The 26,730-nt window shown below is 58.5% G+C and overlaps 2 protein-coding genes across 2 annotated transcripts in view; one reads left to right on the forward strand and one right to left on the reverse strand.

The window, feature by feature from the left end:
* Positions 1-1,720: 1,720 nt before the first annotated feature.
* Positions 1,721-20,210, forward strand: PLCD3 (phospholipase C delta 3; the record flags this gene model as incomplete). Its single annotated transcript, XM_082859975.1, has 15 exons — positions 1,721-1,871; positions 11,973-12,134; positions 12,233-12,461; positions 12,797-12,926; positions 13,854-14,082; positions 14,551-14,752; positions 14,924-15,068; positions 15,902-16,054; positions 17,220-17,363; positions 17,506-17,656; positions 18,497-18,613; positions 19,247-19,413; positions 19,586-19,721; positions 19,812-19,961; positions 20,104-20,210. The coding sequence occupies 15 exons, from the start codon at positions 1,721-1,723 to the stop codon at positions 20,190-20,192; spliced, it is 2,355 nt and encodes a 784-aa protein (XP_082716101.1). The 3' UTR covers positions 20,193-20,210.
* A 3,561-nt stretch (positions 20,211-23,771) lies between these two features.
* Positions 23,772-26,730, reverse strand: part of NMT1 (N-myristoyltransferase 1) — a 32,828-nt gene continuing 29,869 nt past the window's right edge. The window contains exon 12 of the mRNA XM_082860027.1: positions 23,772-26,219. Within this exon, the coding sequence (XP_082716153.1) occupies positions 26,199-26,219 (21 nt within the window). The 3' untranslated portion in view covers positions 23,772-26,198. The remainder of the gene's footprint in view (positions 26,220-26,730) is intronic.

Genomic DNA, 26,730 nt, shown 5'->3' on the forward strand with positions numbered 1-26,730 from the left:
GGGTCTGGCCCGGATGGGGACGCGGAGCAAGGGGGAAAATTTAAGCCAATGAGAGAGCCCGTTTCAGATTTCTTCTACACCTCGACCACTCAACGCGGCCCTTTCGAGATTATGCAAATAGTTTAGCGGTGCCTCTCCCAATCAGGCGGGGCAAATCCGCGGGTTGGTTCCTCAACCCTGGATCGCCAGAGGCAGGCGGAAGCGCCCCCTGGTGGACACCGTGAAATGACGCTGTCTCTTGCGTCCCCTCTGGTGGAAACCCGCTAGTCAGCTGAACCCAGGTCCCCCAGATTCGAGCCACGCAACTCAGCTCTCCAGACACTTAACAGGCGCTGGGGATAAAAGGGGGAATCATGTTCTGAGGTCAGGGGTTCTAAAGGAGGGACACTGGAGCTGAGTTTTGGAAGCCTTAAGAGTAAGCCAGGAGAAGAATGAGGAAGGTCATTTCTGGAGGAAGGAATTGCAGGATCAAAAGTACAGAGGAGAAGACTAAATATTTAGAAAGAATATCCAGAGAGGTGTGGAGACGCCAGCCAGCACGGACGGAATCTCTGAGTCCGGGATATCTGAAAATGGAGTAGAGCAGTAGGTGGCAAATCTAGGTCCTGAGAAACTAAGCTTTATCTTTGGGATGACACACTCCTGGCCGCCGCCGAGTGGCGGTGTGCACCCAGCCCTCCACCCCCGACCCAGGGCACTTGCTGCAGAAGACGCACATATCCCACCCCTCGCGCACAAACACGCAGGTGGTTTCTTATGTAGTAAGTGTACGCATGACACGGTCACCGGAACCCGCACTCGACGCTCATCCACAAGTTGATGCCAAGGACATCTACGCAGCGTGCGGTGGCCGTCCGAGGACGATCAAAGGCCCGGCGGGGGTGCCAACCTGTCCAAGCCTCCAACCACAGATTCTGCCGGGGTCTCCAGGCTTCGCGCCACCCCATCCTCTCCAGACCAGTCAGCTTGGAGTCTTCTACCCCTTTGGGAACGGCAACTAGCCGGGCGAGGAGAGGGTTAATCCTATGACGTCATGGCCAGAGCCTTCCTCCCTCCCCACCTCCAGTCAGTTCCCACTCCCCCCCACCCCCCACTCCTCCGGTTCGGGCTGCCCTGCCGCCCCGCTAAGCTCCCGGGGCTTTCCGGGCCCGCGGACCCTAGGCCCAGGACGATCCGGCTCGCGGACCCTATCCCCTGTCTGGCTTCCTTCTGAGCCCTCAGGCGGGACGGGGAGGAGGAGGGTGGAGAGGGGTCCTGAGTCCACACTGAGTCAGGGTCCGGGGAAAGGAGAGGGTGTCTGTGCCAGAGGGCGGCCGTCGCTCCCTCCGATGCCTCCCCCCAGCACCATGGGGGCTCAGGACTCCGATAGGGCCGGGATCCCAGGACCGCTCGGAGAATGGGGAGGCGGACTCAGGAGCAGGGGCCTAACGCGGAGACTCGGGGTCGCGGGTCAGGCCCCCTCCCCACACTTCCTCTAGGGCACGGTTCCCCGCCTGGGGTCACAGCCCCCTTCGCCGCCCCCTCGCACCTCCCCACGCCATCCTTGGCCCCGCCCTCTCCCTCCGGGTCCCTCCTTCCCTAACCCTCGTCCCTCCCTCTTTCCCTCCTCCCGACACCTCCTCCTCCCGACACCTCCTCCTCCCGACTCCCTCACGGCGCCGGTAAGTTTCTTCGCTCGACACCGCGCACAGACCCCGGGCCCGGCCCCGGCCCCGCGACCATGCTGTGCGGCCGCTGGAGGAGCCGCCATCGGCGGCGCGAGGAGCCCCCGGTGCCGGCCCAGGTCGCAGCGCCCGTCGCGCTCCCGTCCCCGCCCGCGCCCCAGGACGGCGGCAACAAGAGGCCCGGGCTGCGGGCGCTGAAGAAGATGGGTCAGTGAGCGGCTGGGGCGGCTCGGGGTGGGTGCGGACGGGCCCCGGGGGCGCAGCCTGGGAGGGTTGGGGTGTTCCGGCGAGCCGTTGGTGGGCTTCCCAATGGGGCTGTGGGGAGTCCGGCGAGGGATGGAAGACCAGCACCGTTCCAGCGGGGGAGGGGAGGTCGCACCTGGGGTCACCCGAGGTCCTGGGGTCCGAGCGAGGCTCCCAGGATGGCTTTTGTTTTCCACCAGGAGGCGCCCTACCTTCGGGTCAGAAAGCCAGAGTTGCCTTCTCAGATTTGAGGGAAGTCAGTGGGGGAAAGGAAAGTAACTATGGTTTATCAAGCATCTCCCAGACACTGGCCAGCACTGGGTGGTTACAGATGTGGTGCCCTTCAATCTTCTTCACCTTCCTGAGAGGCAGGTGGTATAATCCCCATTTCACAGATGAGGAAACTGACTCAGAGAAAGTCAGGAATTTGTCTATGACCACACAGCTAATAGAGGGCAAAAGTTGGTATGTACCCCACACTGCGCCTGGCCCCGTCTCAGAACCAGGGCAAAGTGGGACTGACTGGGGGGTTGAGGGCTTGAACGAGGGGGTTTATGTGTGAGAGTTTTACATTTTATACAATGTAAAATACTGTAAAAGTGAAGTGGTGTAGTAGAACTGTGGTCGGTAGAATAGTTAATGAAGTGGGGCTGAGGAAACAGAGGGCAGGGCTGCCCGAAGACCTGTGTGAATCTTGGAGCAAAAATCAGAGGTCCCGATAGCCGGTCTTACCTTCTCTTTACCACTGTCCTCCACCCCTTGTTCTTTTTTTTAAGATTTTTAAATTTATTTTATTTATTTATTTTTGGCTGCATTGGGTCTTCGTTGCTGTGCACAGGCTTCCTCTAGCTGCGGCGAGGGGAGCTTCTCTTTGTTGAGGTGCACGGGCTTCTCATTGCAGTGGCTCCTCTTGTTGCAGAGCATGGGCTTTAGGCTCAGAGGCTTCAGTAGTTGTGGCTCGTGGGCTCTAGAGCGCAGGCTCAGTAGTTGTAGTGCACGGATCCACGGCATGTGGGATTTTCCCAGACCAGGGCTCGAACCCGTGTCCCCAGTATCAGCAGGCGGATGCTCAACCACCGCGCCACCAGGGAAGCCCCACCCCCCTGTTCTTACTTCTGCCTCCTCTCATTCATTTGACCTGCATTTATTGAGTGCTGTGTTCTGAGCGCCGTGCCTGGCACTCTCCTTATGGAGACAGAAGACGAGGTCTCTGCCCTACCTTTCATCAATCACACATGCATTCCACAAACATTTATTGAGTGCCTATATTATGCTCTGCCCTGGGGATTCAGCAACGAACAAGGCAGACACAGTCCTGGCCCTCAGAGAGCTGAAGTACCAGCAAGGATGTCAGACAATGAAGCAAAGAAATAAGGCTGTGAAGGAAGGACCAAGATGCTGGCGAGCCCTGGCTGCACCCTGGAGCTGGAGGGAGACTAGAGTGAGGCAGAAGGGGAGAGGCAGGTGGAGGCTGGGTCCTCAAGGCCCCTGCTTATAAGGTTATGGACTTTCTCTGGAGGGTGACAGGAGCCCGGGAAAGGTCTCAGGCCGGAGGAGAGAGGCAGGAATTGTGTAGAGTAGGGGTGGGTTGGACGAAGGCAGGGGTGAAACAAGGAGACCCACAGGAGGGAGGTTGAGAAGTCAGCTGGGCAAGCTGTGTGTGTGCGGGGGGGACGGGGAGCTCAGAAGTGGGCCGGTACAGCCGAGATGGATTCCAGAACTACAGGGAGATGCACCGGGCTGGACTTGGCAGTTGGTGGGATCTGGAAGGTGTCTCTAATGGGTGGCAGCGTCATCATCCTGTGGTCTAAGGGGCAGTGGTGGTTTGGGGAGAGGTCGATGGCCATGGGGAGTTGAGGTGCTGCTGAGATAGTCAAGGGCTGGTGTTGGGCCAGAGAAGCAGCCCCAGGAGTCAGCTGCCTGCGGGGGTTATGGGTACCCTGGGAGGGCTGAGGTGATGCTCCCGCACACCTGCCTGCCTCCTCTTTCCATACATTTTTGCTAAGGCCCGTCCGCATGCCAGAGCGCAGCGTCAGGGCTGGGGCTACAGAGATGGAGGACACAGCACCTTGCCCTGGGGGAATGAACAGTCTAGTGCCAGGAGCCACTTGTAGACAAATAATTACAGCTGAGCCCAAGACTCATCCCCTTTGGCTGAGTAACGTTGAACGGGAGCTCCGGGCACCCCGTGACAGTGACACTCTTGGGAACTATGTGGGTGTCAGAATGCCATCTGCGCCACCCTCCCTCCCCGCTGACTGCGGCACCGTCCTGTTGAGTGACTGCCTTCAGAGAGAGGAATGTCAAGTCTGTGGGGAATGTCCCTTCCCCAGGCCTCACTGAGTCCAGGTGGAGGTGGAGGTGAAACCCAGCTGTCCTGGGGCCCAACTGCCCTGGCCATAAAGGCCCAGTCCTAGGTCTACCAGCCAGGTAGCTTCCACGATGACCCCTGCAGCTGCTGCCTCTCCTGAAATGACCCTGAGGGCTGTGTCCTGTCACCGCCTTCGCCACACCCCTTAGTCTAACAGAGGACAGATTTTCTTTCCGATCAGGTCAAGAGACTAGAGCAGGGAGTGGCTCAGAGTCAAAGGTGAAGAGGGGCCCAAGGAAAAGAAAGGGGGGGGGCCATACTGGGGGAAACCGAGATGAGGGGGAACGGACAGCAGCCCCCGCATTGAGTGGGAGTCATTTGTGGAGCCTAGGGTCCACTCTGCTCCCATCCCCCACCCCCAGGCTGGGCTGCTGGCCTGGCCTGCGCCAGGGAAGCCAGGGAACAGTTGAAGAGCTAGAAGAGGAGCCCAGTGAGCACCAGGGCAGGGCTGAGCTCGCAGTAGCCCAGATCCTACTTAATCCTCGGCCACCCCAGGGGAAGGTGCTGTCACTGTCCTCACAGGTGAGAAACTTGAGTCACCGGCCCAAGGCCATGCGGTTAAGAGGCAGCGTCTGTCTGCCACCAAAGCCATCATTTTCAATGAGGGCTCTTTTTAATAAGAAACAGCGTTTCTTTTCTTTTTTTTCTTTTTAATTTATTTATTTATTTTTGGCTGTGTTGGGTCTTCATTTCTGTGCGAGGGCTTTCTCCAGTTGCGGCGAGCGGGGGCCACTCTTCATCGCGGTGCGTGGGCCTCTCACTATCGCGGCCTCTCTTGTTGGGAGCACAGGCTCCAGACGCGCAGGCTCAGTAGTTGTGGCTCACGGGCCTAGTTGCTCCGCGGCATGTGGGATCTTCCCAGACCAGGGCTCAAACCCATGTCCCCTGCATTGGCAGGCAGATTCTTAACCACTGCGCCACCAGGGAAGCCCTCAATGAGAGCTCATTATTGCTGGAATTAATGAATACTAATTACCACCTTTATAACACTGTGTGAGCGCTTTTCTTGTATTAGCTCGTTTAATGTCACAACCTTATGAGGTAGGTGGGACCATTAGCCTCATTTTACAAGTGAGGAAACTGAGGTTCAGAGAGGTTCAGTAACTTGCCCCGGATTCCAAACTGGGAAGTAGCTAAGAGAGGATTTGAACCCAGGAAGTCTGGCCCAGTGTCCAAGCTCCTAACACAATGAATGAATGAGTGATTTAAGCCTGGTGGGGAGGGGCCTGCTACACCCCTCTCCCACAGTGGTTCTGCCAGCTGCCAGGGGTGTCCTCATAGGGCTGCCAAAAAATATATATCAGTATGTCCCAAATTATGTAAATATTTGATACTAAAATATTATTATTTTTTGTTCATCTGAAATTCACATTTAACTGGGCATCCTGAATTTTGTCTGGCAGCCCTATCTCCCCAGAGCCTGGAACTGTCCCTGTGCCCCGATGCTCCACCCTGCCGCTAATCCTCCTGTGAGCAGAGCACTAAGTGGGCAGAATCTGTTGCCTTCCCTCCCCCGTCGGCACACACCGCCAAGTGCCGCAGGGAAAGCGGGCTCTCCCGATGGCCTGCCCAGGGCATCTCCTGCAGGGTGAGTGGGGCTGCCAGGGGCGAGGTTGGCAGGTGGGGCGGTCTTCAGAGCAGCCCCCGGTCTGGGGAGGTGCCTGGCCTGGGTGGTGGGAGGGGTGGGCAGCCCTCCTGGTCGCGCCGGCGTGTGCCAGGCAGGGCTGGGGGGCTGGCTCTGCCCTGCATCCTGGCCCCCCTCACCTCTCCTCCTTCCTCAGCTCTGAGGAGCCCCGCTGCACGATCTCAGCCCCCAAACAGGCTTCACGCCTGGTCTGGCCCTGCGGAGAAGAGTGTTGCCACCTTTATCGCACTACGTCCACCCAGAGCAGGGGAAGCACCGCCTGCCTTTCTTGACTTTGTTGATGCTTCAAGGAATGTTATGGATTCTGGCACTGAGCTCCGCTAGGCTCTAGCCTTGGGTGTGGCAGCCAGTCAGGGCGAGGGGGACGCGTTTGGTACCCGAGGTGCTGAGGCTACCTGCTGGCTTGAGGATTCCGGTGGGAAGGAGTTTGAGACCCCTTGCCGTTGCCTGTCCCCTCCCAGAGCCTCATGGCCTCAGTCACCGGGAAAAGCTGCTCTTCCTCCCCTCCCCCCGTTGGCATGAAGCTGTCGGCTGTCGCTGTTCCCTGCATGTCTCACATTCCTACTGGAGTCCCGTGGGCCCTTCCTGAGTGTGCACTGGCACACACACACACACACACACCTTAGTTTCCATGCCAAGCTGACCACCTCCCACCCACCAACCCCATACACACACACACACACACACACACACACACACACACACACACACACCCCTTAGTTTCCACGCCAAGCTGACCACCTCCCACCCACCAACCCCATACACACACACACACACACACACACACCTGATGTGCACACACCACCCTACACACACCTTCACTCCTTACACACCCTGCTCTCTGCATACACGCCCCGTGACCACACAGCACTCCCACCGCTGCCACCAGCCCACTCTGGCCTCTGCCCACCCCCTACATGGCCCCTGCATCCACCCCTGCCTTGGGCCACCCACACTGTTTTTAGCATACACAGCGAGTCCTCTCTGATCATCAGTGGCCCACCTGTGAGAAAGGTGGGATTGAAGGGCCAGGGATAAACTTGGCCTCCCCACAGCCCCTTGCAGCTCTGCCAGTGAGGCAGATTCCTGCCCGCAGCCTTGGCCCCAGACCACACACAGCCCAACCCGCCCAGGCTGCAGGTGGTTACTGGGAAACTGTGGGGCTGCCCGTTCCTCACCACCTCCTGGCCCCTCTCTGGGGGCTGAGATAAGCGGCTCAGGGAAGGTGTCTGGGCCCCAGCTGATGACACTGGGCGGGAGAGGGGCCCAGCTGGAAGCCATGGGACTGAGGAGCAGGGATGGAGCAGAATACCCGGGTCCTTGCCCACCCCCCACCCCCGGCACTGCCTTGGTTTCCTTCTTTGTTATCATTTACTGTGCGCCTCCTGTGGGCGGGCCCCAGACAGAGAGCCCTGTGTGCTCCTTCAGTCACACAGAGCCCTTTGGGTGAGGCCCCCCAACTCTGAACGCACCCCAGCTGCCCCGTGACCCTGGACAAGTTCGTTAGCTGCTCTGTGCCTCTTCAACAGCTTTATTGAGAATTAATTCACATCCCATACCATTCGGCCATGTAAAGTGTACAGCGGTTTCTAGCATAGTACATTATTATTCTTATTCTTTGGCTGTGCTGTGTGGCATACAGGATCTTAGTTCCTCCACCAGGGATCGAACCTGTGCCCCCTGCATTGAAAGCGCGGAGTCTTAACCACTGCACCGCCAGCAAAGTCCCTTAATTTTTAAAAATTGTGGTAAAATATATATAACATAAAATTGGCCATGGACACCATTCTGAAGTGGGTAATTCAGTGGCATTAATTACATTCACAATATTGTGCTATTTCTAAAACTTTTCCATCACCCTAAACAGAAACTCTGTAACCATTAGGACATAAGTCACCATTCTTCCCTTTCCCCAGCCCCCGGTAACCTCTAATTTACTTTCTGTCTCTGAGTTTTTTTAAATTGAGGTATAAGTGATATAAAATCTGTTTCTGTGAATTTGCCTGTTCTAGTATCTCATGTAAATGGAATCGTACATCATTTGTCCTTCTGGGTCTGGCTTATTTCCCTTAGCATAATGTTTTCATCTTTTTTTTCTTTTTTTTTTTTTTTGCGGTACGCGGGCCTCTCACTGTTGTGCCCTCTCACGTTGCGGAGCACAGGCTCCGGACACGCAGGCTCAGTGGCCATGGCTCACGGGCCCAGCCGCTCCGCGGCATGTGGGATCCTCCCGGACCGGGGCACGAACCCACGTCCCCTGCATCGGCAGGCGGACTCGCAACCACTGCGCCACCAGGGAAGCCCGCATAATGTTTTCACGGTTCATCCGTGTTGTAACAGAGATCAGATTTCACTCCTCTTTATGGCTGAATAATAACCCACTGTATGCATAGACCACATTTTGCTTAGTCATTCATTTGTTGATGGACGCTCGGGTTGTTTCCACCTTTTGGTGCTGTTTGTCCTCATTTTTACTATTGTTATTTCGTGATTGTTCCCCCACCTGCTCGGTTGAGGTGGCCATGGTGCTGGCCCAGCCCAGCTCCAGGTTCAAGGCAGAGATGGATAGATAGAGAATCCACGGAAACCACGGGAGGCAGGCAGCTTGCACTCCTGCTCCAAGCAGGTAGGAATGAGGTCGAGGAAACATCTGTGGGTTTGGATCTGGTGGGACCGATAAATGTTTACTGGGTGGCTAGGCAGAGGGCCAGGCCCCTCTCAGTATCACTGCCCAGGGCCTGGGCCTGCTTCCTGACCTCACGCCCTTACCTCCCTTGGTCCTGCCCCTCCCATCTGACAGCTCAGCCCCCTCACTACCCTAGGGTTCAGAAGCTCAAGCAGTGGAGAAATAGAGGCACCCACCCAGGGACTCGGCACCTGGCCCAGCCGGGCACTTCACCCTCGTTCTGTGTGGCTTTTCCTCTGGCAGTGTGGTTGGAGGACAGTGTGGTCCAAGGGGCAGTGTGATCCGGGGGGCCTGTGCTGGTTGGGTGGGCAGAATGGAATGTCACCCCTTCCCCCAGCAGGCTCCTGGGGAGCTGGGGGTGAGAGCCAGGAGTAGGGGCCTCCTCAGCGTGGGAACCTGTCCCGGTGGGGTGCTGGTCGGGAGCTCAGGCTGCCTTTCTCCATGTCCTGTTTGCAGCAGGCTCTGGACAAAAGAGGCCTTCAGTGACTCACCTCCATTTCCAGCCTTAGTCATGCACCAGCCCCCCTCCTCCACCCCCCCCAACCTCTGGCCTTGGCATCACAGGGCTGGCCCAGTCAGGGGAGGTGGGTGCAGCTGCAGGGCCTGGCTGTCATGGGGATGAGGAGTCCCCTTTCCCATAGCTGAGGGGGTGGTGGAGGGGCGGGCTCAGCCCTGATGGCGCTGCAGGTGCCCCTGAATGCCCTGCCCCCCACTCTGTTGTTCCTCAGGATGAGAGAATGCAGAGGTTGCCTGGATGTGGGGAACCTGTGGGGATAGGGGCCTGAGGGTCTGGTGAGTCTCTTGGCCTGGCCCATGCCAAGTTCCAGCTCTTTACCTGGAAGAAGGAGGGTTCCACCTCCCCTTCCTGGCTAGGTGGCACTGAGTGGGCATTGACCCTTCCAGAAGGCCACAGTCTAAACCCTGAGAGACCCCTTGGAGCCATTAGGGTCACAAATTGGCCCCAAGGGGGACCATAGCCTCTTAAGGATGGCAGGTTTCTCCTCCTGCCCCTGAGTCCATGATTCTCCATTATAGTCACTCTCAAAGTCATAAGGTAGCTTTTTGTTTTTTTTCATAAGGTAGCTTTTTTTTGTTTGTTTGTTTGTTTGTTTGTTTTTTTGCGGTACACGGACCTCTCACTGTTGTGGCCTCTCCCGTTGCGGAGTACAGGCTCCGGACGCGCAGGCTCAGCGGCCATGGCTCACGCGCCCAGCCGCTCTGCGCATGTGGGATCTTCCCGGACTGGGGCACGAACCCGTGTCCCCTGCATCGGCAGGCGGACTCTCAACCACTGCGCCACCAGGGAAGCCCAAGGTAGCTTTTTAAACATACAGATGTCCAACCCCCAACCTGTACCTGCTGGATGAGAATCTCTGGGTCATGGGTTTTGCAACCTCCACCAGGTGATTCTGATGCACAGCCGGAGTTGAGAAACCCTGACCCACAAGGCTGCTGCCCTGACATCTGGACAGATGGCTCAGGGCTGGGGCTAGAATACACTTAGTCCCCAGCTGTCTGTCCATCTGCCTCCCCTTTCAGAAAACACTGGCTGCAAGCCTGGCTCTGGGACAAGCACTGAGGTGTGGATATCCCAGCGCTTGGGCTTATTAAGGTCCACTGAAATTACAGTTTAGGTGGGGTGATTTAATTAAAGTAAAAAGTGTTGCTGGTGGTCAGGGAAGGAGAACTCCTATTGAGGACAAATCAGGAAAGACTTCCTGGAGGAGGTGGTCCTTGAAGGACCCCAGTCTGAGGAAGAGATGGGAGAATGATCCTACAAAGGCTCCTAGAGAGAGTGAGAGGAAGCCCCAGGAATTTAGACTTGATTCCTCAGGTCAGGGTTTGCAGTTGGGCAAGCAGAGTCCTTGGGGCCACAAAGCCTAAAGCCAAACCCAGTATTGGGAGCTTGTTAAAATAAAGGGAGGAAGAGAGGCCCACTGTCTTGTTTCTTTTGGCCCAAACAGTGGTGTTTTGGGGTTTTTTGTTTCAATTTGATTTAATTGCCAACATTGAAAAATCTGGAGGCGTCACATATAAATCCAGATTCGGTTCTCTGGGAACTCTGGGCCTTCATCCACTCCTGGCTGCCTCCGTCCTTCCGAAGGGTGTGGACCCTACAGTTTGTCTGGTTTCCACACGTTCTGTTGTCCCCTGGCTCATAAACCTTTGGTTCTGACCCCTGCTGAGGAAGATCTGAGCAGGGTGTGGCCCTACCAGGATGGGCAGCATCTTGACTGAATTTTGGATTTTGTAGCAGCTACTATTGTGGTCTCCATTTTATGAATGGCGAACATGAGGCTTAGAGCAGTCACAGGGTAGTGCCACCAAGGCCGTGTAACTGGGGAGTGACAGAGCTGGTATTTGACTCCTCGGACCCTGCTCTTTCCTAGGTCCTCAAGCCCAGGGTGGTTGCAGGGAGTTGGGGGAGGGAGGAGGATAGAAGGAGCAGAGGGGTCAGTGTAGTGGCCAAGGGCGAAGGTGCTGGAGCCTGACCTCCAGGGTCTGAAGCCTGCTTCTGCCACTCCCCAGCCATGGAATTCTGGCAAGTTGCTGAAGCATCTCTGCACTTGTTTTCTCGTGTGTTAACATGTGAGTGGGGTCTGGCATGTAGTAGGTACTTTGTAAGCATTTTGTCTTATTAAGAAGGATGGATGCTGTGACCAGAGAGCACATGTGGGCTCAGGGGTTACACGGGGTTGTGACAGTGGCTGGGCAAGGGGGATACCAAGTGTCACAGGAGATCATGCTTTCAGCTGGGCCCCACCAGGGCATCTGGAGATCAGCCCCAGGCTGGCCAAGGCAGGACTGGGCCTGGCATGCTTGGTCTGAGACCCTGGAGCCAGAGTGACCTCTGCTGTCCTCCCTTGTCTTCGGGAAAGCAGAGGTGAGGAGCTTGGGTTGCAGCAGGAAAGATTTAGGTTAGATAGTGAGACTACCCTCTTGATGGTCAGGTTTTCGTGTCAAGGGAAAAGGCTGTTGATGGCAGATTCCAGGCTTGAAGGCTGGAGGCCGTGATGGAGGGGAGTGGCAGAAAGAGTGACCTTTAGCGAGGCCTGAGTCCCAGGCGCCGCCTTGGGCTCTGCTCTGAGGGCCTCCAGACGAGGCTGCTTGACACGGGGGAGGGCAGGCCTGTTACTGGCACCCCTCCCAGGGTGGCTTGGGTGGGACACACCAAGCACAGGCCTTGGGGCCAAAGAGCCTACAGCCAAAGCCGGTATTGGGGCCTGTTACAGGGAGAGGAAGAGCCGCCTGGGAGAGTTTACAGAGGCTTGGGGAGGAGGCCGCACCTCCCTGCTGGGAGGAGGGTGGAGGGAACCTGCAAGCAGGGCCAGCCAGGATGCCCATCCCCTCCCGCCCCCGCAGGCCTGACGGAGGACGAGGACGTGCGCGCCATGCTGCGGGGCTCCCGGCTCTGCAAGATCCGCTCGCGGACATGGCAAAAGGAGCGGCTGTACCGGCTGCAGGAGGACGGCCTGAGCGTGTGGTTCCAGCGGCGCATCCCGCGCGCGCCTTCGCAGCACATCTGTGAGCTGGGGCCCGGGCGGACGCGGGCAGGCTGGGGACAGTGGAGGCCCGGCCCCGCCGCCCTGACCCGGCCGCGCGCGTCCCGTCCCTCTCCGCAGTCTTCGTGCAGCACATCGAGGCCGTCCGCGAGGGCCACCAGTCCGAGGGCCTGCGGCGCTTCGGGGGTGCCTTCGAGCCGGCGCGCTGCCTAACCATCGCCTTCAAGGGGCGTCGCAAGAACTTGGACCTGGCGGCGCCCACGGCCGAGGAGGCGCAGCGCTGGGTGCGCGGTCTGGCCAAGCTGCGCGCGCGCCTCGATGCCATGAGCCAGCGCGAGCGCCTCGACCAATATCCTCCCGGGGAAGGCAGCGGACCGCGCGGGGAGGGGGGCCAGCCGTGTGCCGGGAGGACCCTCAGGCCCAGGGGAGGCGTGGCTCCGCCCTTAGGGACCCGCGGTTTGAGATAGAGCCCCTTGTCTTAAGAACCGAGGGTGGTGACGGGGAGCCCGTTCCCGTGGAGGACGTGCGGCTGGGGCAATTAGGGGGTCCACAGGCTGAGGGGAAACCACAGCCCCCAAACCTGGGAGCCCCCAGGGCGGGGGTGGGGGTATGCCATACCTGTCAGTTACCTGTCAGCAGGGGGCTGGGCCCAGCCTGTCTCTAGTATTTCTTGAGCACCCACACCTGGATCCACTTCTATCTGCATCGAGCGGACTCCAACCAGGACAGTAAGATGAGCTTCAAGGAGATCAAGAACCTGCTCCGCATGGTCAACGTGGACATGAACGACATGTACGCCTACGGCCTCTTCAAGGTGGGCATCTGCCACCATTCTGGCCTCTGCCCTCTGCCTTCCCCCAGCCATCTGGGTCACCAGTTCCCTCCCCCTTCCCACCTGCCCTCTGCCTTCCCCAGCCATCTGAGCCACCAGTTCCCTCCCCCTTCCCACCTGCCAGCTTTTGTGGAGAGTGGCCTCTCTCTGCAGAAAGGCCACATCTGGGCCTAGGTACACTTTCAACCCAGTGAAGCCACTGGGCCAGGATGGGAGTGCTGGCCCAGAGCTCCTTTCCTCACCCTCAGGCAGAGCCCAGGTAGGGAGGACCTCAGGCTCACGGGTACACACAGGAGCGCACCCCCTCCACTGTGGCATGTGTGGCACCTCCACACGTGACCATGTACACCCCCCATGTGGGAGCACAGACAGGGGCCCACGGAGGTGGGCTGTGCATCCGTGGCCCAGTTGGATCACGTGGAGACACCTGTGTGGATGTTGACTGTGACTCCAAAAGACAGAAGGGGCCACGGCACCAGTGCACCTGGGCCCATAGCGCCACGTGAATTCTGTTATGTGTTGCTCACTGCCCCTGGGTGTGAACGTGTGAGGCTGAGAACGGTAGCGTATACACACGGGAGGGGGGATTCTGGCACCGGGGCTCAGCCCTGCCCGGGGCTCAGCCCTGCCCAGGGCTCACAGTTTCTCCTCCCACATCTTGATTCTTGGAGTAGGTCGTGGGGCAGAGGAACAGGCAATGAACCCGAGTCCTTCTTAGAATCCCAGCCTGTGATTCAGCAGCTGTGTGAGTCTGAGTGAGACCCGGAGCCTGGCTAGCTTTCAGTTTCTCCACCTGTGAAACTGCGGACAATGCCTCCTTCCCAGACGTGGTGGATGACGGGTGTGTCAGCGCAGGCCAGCTCTCCCAGGGTGTCCTCCTCCTCTGAATCTCTCCCTCCTGCTCTCCAGGAGTGTGACCGCTCCAACAATGAGTGGCTGGAGGGGCCTGAGATTGAGGAGTTTCTGCGACGGCTGCTGAAACGCCCCGAGCTGGAGGAGATCTTCCATCGGTACTCGGGCGAGGACCGGGTGTTGAGCACCCCCGAGCTGCTGGAGTTCCTGGAGGACCAGGGTGAGGATGACGCCACACTGGCCCACGCCCAGCAGCTCATCCACACCTATGAGCTCAACGAGACAGGTGAGGGGTCTGACAGATGGGGCTGGGGCCAACACGGCCCAGGGCTCGGCATCTGACAGGTCCGGGTTCCCAGCTAAGTGGGCTCTGCTATTACAGGCTGTGGGCACCATCTTGGGCAGGTTACCTTGCCTCTCTGAGACTCAGCTGCCACATCTGTAAAATGGCATAGTAATGTACCGTCCTCACAGGGTTGGGTTGAAATTAAATGGCATAACTTGGGAGTCCCCTGGTGGCCTACTGGTTAGGATTCCAGCCTTTCACTGCCGTGGCCCGGGTTCAATCCCTGGTCGGGAAACAGACCCCGCAAGCTGCGAGGTGTGGCCAAAAAAAAAGAAAAAACAGGCGTGACTTACGTGGAGTCCAGTCAGTAGACAGGTGCTCACTATTACTAAGTTGAGTGAGCTTTGAGGCATTTTAGGGCCAGACAAAGGGGTCCCCCGTGATGCTCTCTTCTGCCCATTCCTTCAGCCAAGCAGCACGAGCTGATGACTCTGGATGGCTTCATGATGTACCTGTTGTCGCCTGAGGGGGCTGCCCTGAACCCGGCCCACACGTGTGTGTTCCAGGACATGAACCAGCCCCTGGCCCACTACTTCATCTCCTCCTCCCATAATACCTACCTGACCGACTCTCAGATCGGTGGGCCCAGCAGCACCGAGGCCTATGTTAGGTACCATAGTGGGGGGGATGGTGGGAGTGAACATGTCTGGGAGCCAGTTTGGGGATGGACATGGGGCTCAGCTCCCGCCATGGGCTTCCTGGGGCCTACCTGGGGGCCTGTCCATCGCCCTGCTCTGTGCCACCCATATGACACCTTGCCCATCCATCCATCTGTCCGCAGAGCCTTTGCCCAGGGATGCCGCTGTGTGGAGCTTGACTGCTGGGAGGGGCCAGGAGGGGAGCCGGTCATCTACCATGGCCACACCCTCACCTCCAAGATCCTCTTCCGAGATGTGATCCAGGCAGTGCGTGACCATGCCTTCACGGTGAGCCCTGGGACTCCCACGCCCAGCCCCAGAGCCTTCCCCATGACATCAGCTGGTCTCGGTCCTTCCAGAAGAAACCCCTGGGACTTCCCTGGTGGTCCAGTGGTTAAGACTCTGTGCTTCCACTGCAGGGGGCACGGGTTCGATCCCTGGTCAGGGAACTAAGATCCTGCATGCCGCGTGTGGCGCGGCCAAAAAAACCCCAAAACAAAAAAACCCCCGAAACAAAAGAAACCCCTGCCCAGGGACTCACTTTCACCAAGTGCTGCTGGGACAACTGCCCAATGGGGTAGAATAAAGCTGGGTGAGAGGCTCCCTTCTCCCACCCTTATATTTAGTAAATGTATTAAAATAGTAAAATTTCCAGAAGAAAACCTTGTGGGTAGGGAAGGACCTTTTAATCATGACTCGCAAAGAGAAAATCGTGAAAGAGAGGCTCAGTGTTGCACCTACATAAAATTGCAACTTCTGTCGAGCTATACAAACCTTACCGTCAGCAAATGATGGGCTGGGACCAAAAGTGTGCAACCTAAACGACATGGTCAGTGTCATTAACAGATAAAGAACATTTGTAAAAGAAAAACATTCCTGCAGCCACCCTCAGCTCCCCAGACACTCCACCCCTTCCCCGATGCCCCAGATCTGACCTCTGCCCCTCCACGTGCACACTGACCCCAGTGTGTCCCACATCCACGCACTCAGTCTCCCCCAGAGTGGGTTCTCCAGAGCCCTGCCTTTGCCTGCCTGGCCTGAAAGGGGTGGGGGGGCGGGCATAGCAGGGGTCCTGGTGGGGGAGGGGTGAGTGACTGAGCTGCTGCCCTTCCCTCCCACAGCTGTCTCCGTACCCCGTCATCCTGTCCCTCGAGAACCACTGTGGGCTGGAGCAGCAGGCTGCCATGGCCCGTCACCTCCACACCATCCTAGGGGACATGCTGGTGACGCAGCTGCTGGACTCCCAGAACCCTGAAGAGCTGCCGTCCCCAGAGGTGATGCTCCCGGACCCCCAGCCTGGGTGGGGGGAGGGTCTGGCTCCGAGGTCCACATCTACCTCCCTTGTTCAGGGCCCCTCCCCTCTCTCTGTCTTAACCTTCCTCCGCTTCTCCGTTCATCTGACATCTGCCACCCTGTGGTCTTGCCACTTGTCTGCCTTCCATTTTGACTAGACACACCCCACCCTGTCACCTGGCATCGAAGGCCCTCTACGACCTGGCCCTGACCTCCCCGCTCTGCCTCCTGCCCACGGAGTCCCTGCAGGCTTGGCCATTCCCATCTCAAAGGCCTTGGTTGACACTGTCTCTTCCATCTGAAGCTCCCTTCCTAGCCATCTGTGCTCGCCAAGCGCCACCTGCTTAGAGCTCTAGCTCAGCGTAAAGGGCCTCTTCCTGTGGCCTTAACAACTTCCTCAGCTCTCTGGCCAGAAGTGGTCCTTCCTCCTTTCCTCCCAACCCCCAGAGCATTTCATCTGCCCCTTCAGGACACTCATCCTTTTGGGGCTCTTTGAGAAAACTCTCCTCCTCCTCCCAATCCCAAATTATGCAAGGAATGTGGGTTCACCTTAGTGTGTGATTTTTTTGTCGGTATGAAAATAACATACATATGGGAAAAGGAAAAATGGAGCCACAGAAAAGCATACACAATGGAACATAGATTTTCCTCCACTCAGGCTCCCCCCGTCCTATTTCTGGAGAAGTGAGCATCTTCAGCAGTGTCTTGTGTATCCTTCCAGAACTTTCCCACGCATATATATAGCTATGTACACAGCTATCTTCTCTTTCAAATGGTGCACGAAGATCACGTGAACACGTATTCTACATGCGCTTCTTTCACGAGATCTTTTTTTTTTTTTTTTTTTTTTTTTTTACATGAGATCTTTTTTGAAGAGAGCACCGTCTCTCTCAACCCTGAGCCGCCTCATTCATTTTACTGGCTGCTGTGTAGGATGCTGATGCTTAGAGGGACCCCATTAGCCAGTCCCCTGTGGATGGGGCTGTTTCCCTCATAGGTTTCTTCCTATTAGAAACATCACTCATCTGTGTCTCCTTCGCTGCTCGCCACCCTGGGCCAGCCCCTCACACAGTGGTGGCTGAGTGATAGACTGACCGGCCGACATAGGGGCAAAAGGGCTTAATTTTTCCGTGTTGGTCTCTACAGCAGCTGAAAGGCCGGGTCCTGGTGAAGGGGAAGAGGCTGCCAGCTGCTCGGAATGAGGACGGTCGAATTCTGTCAGACCGGGAGGAGGAGAACGAAGACGAGGACGAAGAAGAGGAGGCGGGGGCCCCAGAGCAGAGGCGGCGGGTGAGGGGGCCTGGCTGGGCCAGCCCGGGCTGGGCAGGGGCTTGAGGCCACTGTGGAGCTTGGGGGCAGGTGGCAGAGGGAAGGAAGGTGGGAGGACCAGGGGTCTAGAGTGGGCAGACCCCCGCTGAGGCTCGTCTCCCAGGCCAAGCAGATCTCCCCGGAGCTGTCGGCCCTGGCCGTGTACTGCTGTGCCAGCCGCCTGCGGACCCTGCGCCCTGCCCCAGCCCCGCCCCAGCCCTGCCAGGTCAGCTCCCTCAGCGAGCGCAAGGCCAAGAAGCTCATCCGAGAGGCAGGTAGGAGCCGGGACGTCGGGCCTCTGGGGGACCTGCAGGCTGCTGGTGGGTGGTAGGTGCTGAAGTTGATCTGGAAAGGAGTGCGAAAGGGCTTCGGGGGCAGTGAAAAGAGGGGCTCAGGGAATGAGTGCCCAGCGCATGCCCGGCACCCGGCCAGGCGTACGTAGAGGGAAAAGTGCACAGGAAGGGGAGGCTGCTGTCTGCCTTCACCAGCTCACAGCCTAGTGGTGGGGCCAGACACAGATGGATAATTACGGTGCCGGGTGATCAGTCGGGCAGGACAGGCACGACGGAGCCTGGGGAAGCCCAGCAGGAGGGGGTGAGACCAGAGAAGGGTTCCCGAGCAAGTGGTGGCTGAGAAGACACCTGACTGAAGGATGAGGCGGAAGCAGCCAGGTGAAGAGGGGGAGGGGACTTCAGACAGGAGGAGCAGGTTGGCCCAAGGCCTGGAGGCTTGAGGTACAGGAAGGGTTCCTGGAACCAGAGGCGTGGCTGGAGGAGTGCTTGTGGGATGAGCCATGAAAGACAGGGGATGCCAGCCTGGGGCCAAGTGCTCCACCCACCAAGTTGGGAACGTGGGGACTTGGGGTGGGAGGCAGTGTCAGGCGGCGGGAGCGGGGGGGTGGTCCCTGCCCCTCTCTGGACTTCAGCAGCCTCCTTGTGAGGACCCCCGTCCCCTCATCAGAGAGAACAAGGAGCCGGGGCGGGGGAGCTGGGGATGGGAGTTCAGCCTCTGTTCCCAGCTTGTCTCTGGAGGTGGGGGAGGGGAGGGGACAGGCCCTGGCACCCGGTGAGGCACAGCCCAGGGGCTGTCACAGTCCTGCCCCAACTCTCCCTCAGGGAACAGCTTCATCAGGCACAATGCCTGCCAACTGACCCGTGTCTACCCACTGGGGCTGCGGATGAACTCCGCCAACTACAACCCCCAGGAGATGTGGAACTCGGGCTGTCAGCTGGGTGAGTGGGAGCGCCGGGGAGAGGGGGTGGGCAGGGGGCCACGGCGGCCCCAGCGGTGATGAGGCCGCACAGCTTTCCAGAAGGTGGAGAAATGAGTCCTATAGATGCCAGTTATTAAAAGACTGATAACAAGGAAGGTGGGGAAACACAAAGCAGGCTCTTTTGTGTAAACGAGCCAGTGCACAATCTCAAAGCTTTTCATGCAGGTGGAAATTAAAAACCTCCGCTCCCACGTGCCCCTCATACACACACACACACAGCCCGGCAGTCCCCACTAAGCAACGCTGACGGGCGTGTGTTCTGGAGGGAGGCTGAGCAGAGCCGAAGGAGAGGAGCCTGGTCCCCTTGGGGGCAGGGAGGGAAACATGGGGCTTCCTTGGATCCTGCCTCTGGCCCGGCCCCAGGCCCAGCCCCACCCTCCGGCTCCAGCTGTGGAGGCTGCCGTGAAACCCCCCAGCCATGGTAGGGGTGGGATATCACTACCCAGGCAGTGGGACCCTGGGCCCTCTCTAGAGAGAGCTGAGTCCTCGCCCCATGAGGTGTGTCCGGTGGGGAGGGCAGTGAGACTCCTGAAACTGAGCAGTGAAGAGAGGGCCACTGAGAGCCCCTGCCCTGCCCCCGCTGTGTCCACAGTGGCCCTGAACTTCCAGACGCCAGGTTATGAGATGGACCTCAATGCTGGGCGCTTCCTTATCAATGGGCAGTGCGGCTATGTCCTGAAACCTGCCTGTCTGCGGCAGCCTGACACAACCTTTGACCCTGAGTGTCCTGGACCCCCCAGAACGACTTTCACCATCCAGGTCAGCAGCCTGGACCACACCCTGCCTGGGGTCCCTGTTTGCGGGGTGCCAGCCTGAGGATAGCAGAGGCCTGGGGACAGCTCGCGGGAGGGCGGTCCGCCTCCAGGTCCTGAACGGGAGGGCCGGTGTGAGCCCCTCGGGCCAGGCTGCAGCTCCCCTCGCTCCTGCGCAGGTGCTGACCGCGCAGCAGCTGCCCAAGCTGAATGCCGAGAAGCCAAACTCCATCGTGGACCCGCTGGTGCGCATTGAGATCCACGGGGTGCCCGCAGACTGTGCTTGCAAGGAGACCAACTACGTGCTCAACAATGGTGGGGGCCCTGCTGGGGCGAGCTGGGGGCAGATAGCGGGGAGCGGGGCAGGTGCAGGGCGGGCTCTTGACGGTCAGGCCTGCGCCCTAGGCTTCAACCCCCGCTGGGGACAGACCCTGCAGTTCCAGCTGCGGGCTCCGGAGCTGGTGCTGGTCCGGTTCGTGGTAGAAGATTATGACGCCACGTCCCCCAATGACTTTGTGGGCCAGTTTACACTGCCTCTCAGCAGCCTGAAGCAAGGTTGGTGGGGTTGACGGGGGTGGAAAGAGAAGGGGGGCCGGGCCTCCAAGACCCTGTTCACCCGGGCTGCCCACTCCCTCCGAGAGCCTGGCCCCGCAGGGCGGTGGGCAGAGAAGCTGACACCGGGCTACCCTCCCGGCAGGATACCGCCACATCCACCTGCTTTCCAAGGACGGGGCCTCACTGTCACCAGCCACCCTCTTTGTCCACATCTGCATCCAGCGCTCCTGACGGCACAGCTGAGCCACCCTGGGTTCTGCAGGTGCCAGTCTGCATCCCTCAGCGGAGGTCCTCTCCTCCTCTGGAGAGGAGGGGTGACGGAGGGCCAGCCCTCCAGCCTCCCACTTAGCCTGCCCGCCAGGCTCTGTTCTCAACTGGGTGCTGAGGGCCGCCTCAGCCCCTCCTGAAGAACAGGCAGTTGATCTTTTCCCTGGGCTGTGAGATGCCCCCAGCTCCTCGGGTGCTCAGCCCACCTGGTCATCGTGGCTTCTGAAGAGCCAGGAGACTTGGGGAGCAGGACATGTAAGCCCTCAGCCACTCTCTGCCCCGTCCCAGCCTCCTTCCCACAAGGAGCCCAGCCACCCCCTTGCCCCCTCCCCAGGCGTTAGCCACCCCGTAAGGCCCTCCTTCCCCCTCCAGGCTTTCTGGGCTCCTCCCTCCAGCTCTGGAACCTGAGCGCCACTCCCTTGTTAAAGCAAGCAGGGAGAGGGAGGCTCAGCCCTGGGTAAACCTAGGAGGAGATTTTTAACTTGTCTTAGAAGAGCCCTGGAGAGGACAGCAGAACAAAATAAAGAAGCAAGTTTATTTTACCACTGCCACGCCCTGAGCACCTCTGAGGCCACACCCACAGGCCTATGAGGAGGGACGGGGCAGAGGGAGCGTCCCTTGGGCCTCTTGCTGCATCTGGGCTCCCTAAGACAGCCAGGGGTGCTGGAGGAGCTGCCGCAGCTCAAAATAGCCCTGACCCTTCCTCTTGGCTCAAAGCTGCTGCCAGCATCACAAGACTGTGAGGACAGCAGTTCACAAAGCCACCCCCACAGCACGTACACCAGGGGCCTTGGACGGGGAGCGGGGCAGGTAGGTGGGCTTCTGCCAGAGCAGGATTGTGGTGGCCCTCAAGGGGGCGGGGACAGGCCTCTGAGGGACTCCAGACAGAGTCCCCCTTCCCAGGCTCAGCTGGGTTCGAGGCCCCTGTCTGCTCAGTAGACGAATCCCAGAGACCTGGAACTCTCCTTCCACCAGCCAACCAGCCTTCTAGACAAAGGCCTGGAAAGCAGCGGGCCGCCCCAGGCCCCCCTAGAGATGCTGGGAGAGGTGCCCAGACACCAGAAGGCAGAATCCAGAGGAGACCTATCAGAAAGGTGACTTTCTGGGATTAAATGTGGAGCCCTGGCATCTGGGGTTCCCTCGAGCAACAGCACCAACCCTGAACAAGGGCTGAGCTTGACGGCAGTTCCCGGAGGGTGGGCTGGGGCAGGGGCTGGGCTGGGCTGGGGCTGGAAGCTGCTCCCATAGAACCCAGGGCTGGGCTGTCTCCACCTTCCTGCCTGATGCAGGAAGTGACAGCCTCACCCTGCTCTCGGTTTACACCAAGAGGGGCATTTGGTTCTGAGGAATTAGTGTGTCTGAAAGAAGACAATCAGACTCTGAAGGGGCCCAGATGCCCCCCTGTCCAGGAACCGTGAAGGAATGGGCTGGGCGGCCTTGGTACACAACACTCACGGCTGTCAGGAGAGGCAGGCGGCCAAACTGCAGCCCCATGGTTGGGGGCACGGTGAGGCCAGGTCCAGTGTTGGCATATGAAGGGCAACTGAGAGTTGTCCGGTCCCCGCAGGGCCTGGGCTGGGGCTCCTGTCAGGTGAACACGGGCGCCCCGGCTGAGCCCCCCGTCCTGCTTCTCGTCTCTGGCGTGGTGCAGCAGAGGAAGGGTTTACTGCTAGGAGAAGAGCCCGAAGGCTGGGAAGATGGCCTTCAAAGGGCGAGAGTCTTTAAGGCAAAAAAACTGACAGGAACTGATTATGGGAGCTGGGGGCAAAGAAGAAACACAGCTCGTAATTCTGGAGACCCCTGGGTGGAGACCACCCACAGGGCTGTGTTCTCCCAGCCCAAACCTAAGACGGGAGCGAAGGCCCGCAGGCCCGCTGTCAGGAGCTGGAGTCAGCTGGTCTGGGGCTGGGGAGAGACGTAAGGTGGGGGTCTAGGAGGACTGGGAAAAGGCCTCACGGATGATCCCAGGGGCAGATCCTGTGTCCTCTCAGGGTGCCGCTCAGGGCCCAGGTTCCCCGGGAAGGGGCTCGGAAGCACCAGCCATGGGGGGAATGGATGAAAAGGTCCAGAGGAAGAGAAGAGGGGGTGGGCGGGGGGACACACACGACACACAGGAAGTCTACATGCGGTTTCTCAGGCCCTTCATGGGAACCTTTCTGGTTCAGTGGGACCTGCCAGCCTGCAGCATTAAAAGCACCCCCGGTGTCTCAACAGAACCACCCGGCCCCTGGCCTGCAAGGGGAGGTGTGAACATCTGGACAAGTGGGAGGGGCGGTGCCTGCGCCCTCCGTCAGAGGAGCCACGCTGACCCGGACCGAGGGTGCTGGCACTGAGCCTGGTTGCTCCTCTTACACAGAGGAACCTGAGTCAGTACCGGCTCCTTGCTGGCGGGTGGGAGAGGTTAGGGGCAAAGAGCCAAGCTGGCCCTGAAAGGGCAGCCTTGTCAAAGGAAGGTGTTCAGAAGTTGCCCGGTGCTGTGGTCACGAGGGCCTTCCCTGCAGAGTGAGAGGGCTCCAGCCCAGGCCGGGGGCTGCATCGGTTCCACTGCCACCTGCTGACCAGAGGAATACAGGAGGGCGGGAGGGTTTTGTTCAGCTGCTTCCTTTATTAGAAACAAGTGAGATGTACCAAGCAGAACAACAATGCATTTGGCATTTCTCCCCCCACCCCGGAAATGGATGCCCCTCCCACAGCCTGGAGAAAAGCCAAGACAGAAAGGTGAAGCTTCCCACTTCCCTGTTCCCCGATGTGGCACCCTGCCGGCCGGCAGTCAATATTTTTGCACTGAATTGAGTGAAATTTCCCCCACGGCGTCCCTAGGGACGGTCTGTTTGCAGGCCTGCCGTCACCTTGCAGTAGTAAACCACAGCCCCGGCTCTCCTCTGGTTCTGGGGCAGGCGGGCCAGGCCTCAGGAAGGCTGCCCCTGGGTGAGGAGGCACCGGCCAGAAATACGCTCCTGCCCCACCCCCCACCCTGGCCTGCCACCACCCTCTCCCGGGCTGTAGCTCTGTGAAGCTATCCAGGCCTTTGGGTCATCTTTGGGCAAAGAATTCAAGACACCCACCCTGGGCTTCAGCAAGTATGTGACGGCAGTTAGAAGGGAGCTGCAGCAAGGCCTGAAATTTTCCATAAATTTTCCATAAACCGAGGTGTTGAAGTGGCTTGGTGTGGGCCGGCCTTCAAACCAGATGTCCGCGTCTTCGGAAGTGGGCACGCGTCAGGGAAACGAGCCCTATGTAGTTGACCTCAGTCCAGAGCTGAGGCCTCCTTTCTCCCCAGCTCTCTCCTTACAGAGTGAGGAGGCCGTGGGAATGTGCCACAGGGTCAGGGGTCAAATGCAGAGTCAATCCAAAGGCAGGAGTGAACATCTGGAACATGGAATCCGAGAGCCCAGCGCTGGAGGCAGAGGTTAAGGGCCACACCCGGGAAGCCCACCAAGAGGAGCTGCCCAAGGCAGGTCCCCACGGATGAGTATGGAGGCCCCGGGCCTTTCCCTCGTTGGGTTCAAGCCAGCCACGGGTCCACCATCCTGCAAGGCCCCAAACCCCAAGCACTGGTTCTCTCTGAGCTCTCTGACCTGAAGTCCTGGAACGAGTCGTGTGAAGAACCCAGGGGCTGTCTGGGCAAAAAGGAGACTAACGGCAGCCACCGAGCCGACTCCCGCAGACCTGGGCGGCGGCGGCGCTGAAGGCGGCAGGGTCCCTACCAGGAGACAACGGCAGAGTCCAAGGAGCAGTCTCAGGGTTTTGGAGGGAGACACTGGGGCCTCTCCAGGAAATCTGTTTCTTCCAGAGCAGGCACGGGCCTCACAGTTTCCATTCCGTGACTTCGGTCACCAAGGCAAAGCTCACTCCCGGCGCTGTCGTGCACCTCAAATTTCAGAGGCAGCTCAGGCTGGGACCTGGCCCCGAGCTGACCAAGCCTGTGACAGGGAGCTTTTCCAAGTTCCAGGTCCTGCCCAAGGTAGGAGAGTTGGGCACTCTGTTCTTTGACATCCTTAGAAGCCTGCACAGGGCGGGCTGCTCTGGGCCTTGGGGTGTGTCCGATGGCTGTGGGGCGAGCCCTGCCTCTCCGACTCCCACCGTCCGTGGAATGCAGTGCACACCTTGCTAAGAACAGCAGCTTCTTTGGTCTGGGCATCTCGGAGTCAAGGAGTCAAAGGTCAGCCATGATCAGTGCCTGCAGTTTGCAGCACGGGGACGACAAGGAGAAGGGAGGCCCCTAGAGGCCTCTGATGAAAAGCCAATCAGTGGAGTTGCTGGCTCCAGCAGCCATCTGCGGGAAGCTGGCAGCACCCCTCCGTGTGCAGGGGCAGAACAGCCCCATCCCAGGCACACGATTCCCTCCAGCTCTGGGGACCCTGCAGAATCAGCCTCTGGCATAGCTCACCAAAACCCACAGCCTGCAACACGGCCCTACAGGCCTGCGAGCTAAGGCTTCCTTCCCTCTACAACTAGCTGAGAGGTGAAAGCAGCCAGGTGAAAGCACCCCACCCCACACCATTTACCTCCTCCTAGAGCAAGACTTACATACAAGCTTGGACATGGGTTGCTGCCGACAGTTCACAGCCCGATCCTCCCCAAGCCACTGGGCTGAGCACAACTGAGGGATGCCTACACGACAGCCGTGCGACCAGAAGCTCCATTATTCCGGGGGCCACCAGCAGCATCAGCAACCATCACCACCACCACAAAAATCCACAAAACACCATCAGTGAAAATCAGACTCAGACAACGACAACAGGAAATCATTTCTGTCGCCAAGTCCAATCAGCGTCTAGCCACCACTCCTTGCCGCCACTCGCAGGCTGTGTGTCCCGGAAAGGAGCATGAGAGATGGTTAATGGGTTGGAAGGCACAGGCCAAGGGCTGGTGGCTGGAGGTCTGGGTATCATCGGCCCCACGCCATCCTTGCCCAACCACACTGGGGGCATCAGCGTCCTCCTGGCTCTTTGCTCTAAGATGAGCTAAGCAGGATTTGCACTGATGTGGTCTCCACAACGATCCAGATGCTACAAGGAGGTCAAAGGTCCCCTTCAAACTGCCAGTCACCCCAGGCAGTGGAAAAACATCATCTCACAGGGGACTGATCCCCGTAGCATACGGTTGGCAACAGCTGGCTAATGAGCCCTGATTTAAAACTCAGTTGGCAGGATGACTTCCTACAGGGAGCAGGCCAAGAGGATTGCAAGAGGGACTTGATTCATGAAACCCGCTTCCACAGCTCATCCCCGCTGCCCAGGTTCAGGATGCAGAAAAGGCGTGGCCCCTGCAGGAAAAGCTCCGAGTTGAGTCAGCCCCAGCCAGGACTCCACCTGCCGTTCTAAGAGAGCCGAGCTCTCCCCAAAGCTTGCACAGCCCTTCCACCCCAGCCCGCCTTCTCGAAGCCAGTATTCCAGCTGATTCAGAGGGGAACTGGATAACATTCCCCACATCCTCTTTCTCCTGCTCCCCCAAGAAAAGTCAATGCCTGCTTTCAGAAGGAAACAATTCACTGTACCAACGTGTTTGTCTGGCACTGGCCTGAGATTCTAATTTTGAGGAATGATCTGGATTCAGTTTTTCATTAGAGACCAAACATCCTTGTACATTTGGAACATGAAAGATATTTAAAATATTTATATATATATATATATATAATATATATATACTTTTATTATTCACCCGTTAATTCCATAATATGCCAATCACGAGCTAGTTTTCAGCAGTTACATTCCCTTGACCACGGCTGCATAATGATGTGATTAATTGGAAAACAGGGAGACCAGAGACACGGCCAGAGGTGACATCACGCAGCCTACGCCATTGCAATACAATCATCAAGTTCAGTGGCGGTTTGTAAAGCCAGTTCAGTTCTGGTCCCTTTGCCAGGGATTCTCACGTTTGTGAAAACTGGACCAACAAGTGGTGGGGCTCCATTTCCTGGTTTGAATTCTCAGTGGCTTTATCCAGAATCTCACTGGCAACTCGTTACTGTAACACCAGCCCAACCTAGGAGAGCCAAGGGGGGAGAGGCAGAGTTGAGGTGACAGCTGTCCAAAGCCTCTCCCACTCCCCCGCCCAGTCCTGCAGTCCCAATGACTGGCGGAGCCCGCAGAGCGCCACCGTGCTCAGTGAGCAGGCTCACGGCGAGCCCGGGGCTCTCACCCAACCTCCTCTGATGCTTTATACACCAGATCTTTTAATGAAAGCAGCTGCGGCAGCCCGAGGACTACTGGGCACAAGGGTGCCCTCACCTGTCAGTCATCCCGTAAACGCCAGCTACCCCCATGGCCCTGAGCCGCCTTTTGGAGCTGGCGGAGGAGGGAGGGCCACACTGGGATAAGGGCAGCAGCCCAGCAGAGGAAAACCCCCTCAGGGCCTCAGACTCTCCCTTCCTGCCTGACCGGGGGCACGCGACTCGCGACTCGCACAGTGTCCTGGGACGGTCCTGAAGCCCTGCCCCCAGTTGGATGCGGCAGCTCACCGGGTGGGAGGAGAGGCTGGAGACAACCTTCCTGCT

This window comes from Leucopleurus acutus (genome assembly GCF_964270905.1).
Source record: "Leucopleurus acutus genome assembly, chromosome: 19".
NCBI classification, from domain to species: Eukaryota; Metazoa; Chordata; class Mammalia; order Artiodactyla; family Delphinidae; genus Leucopleurus; species Leucopleurus acutus.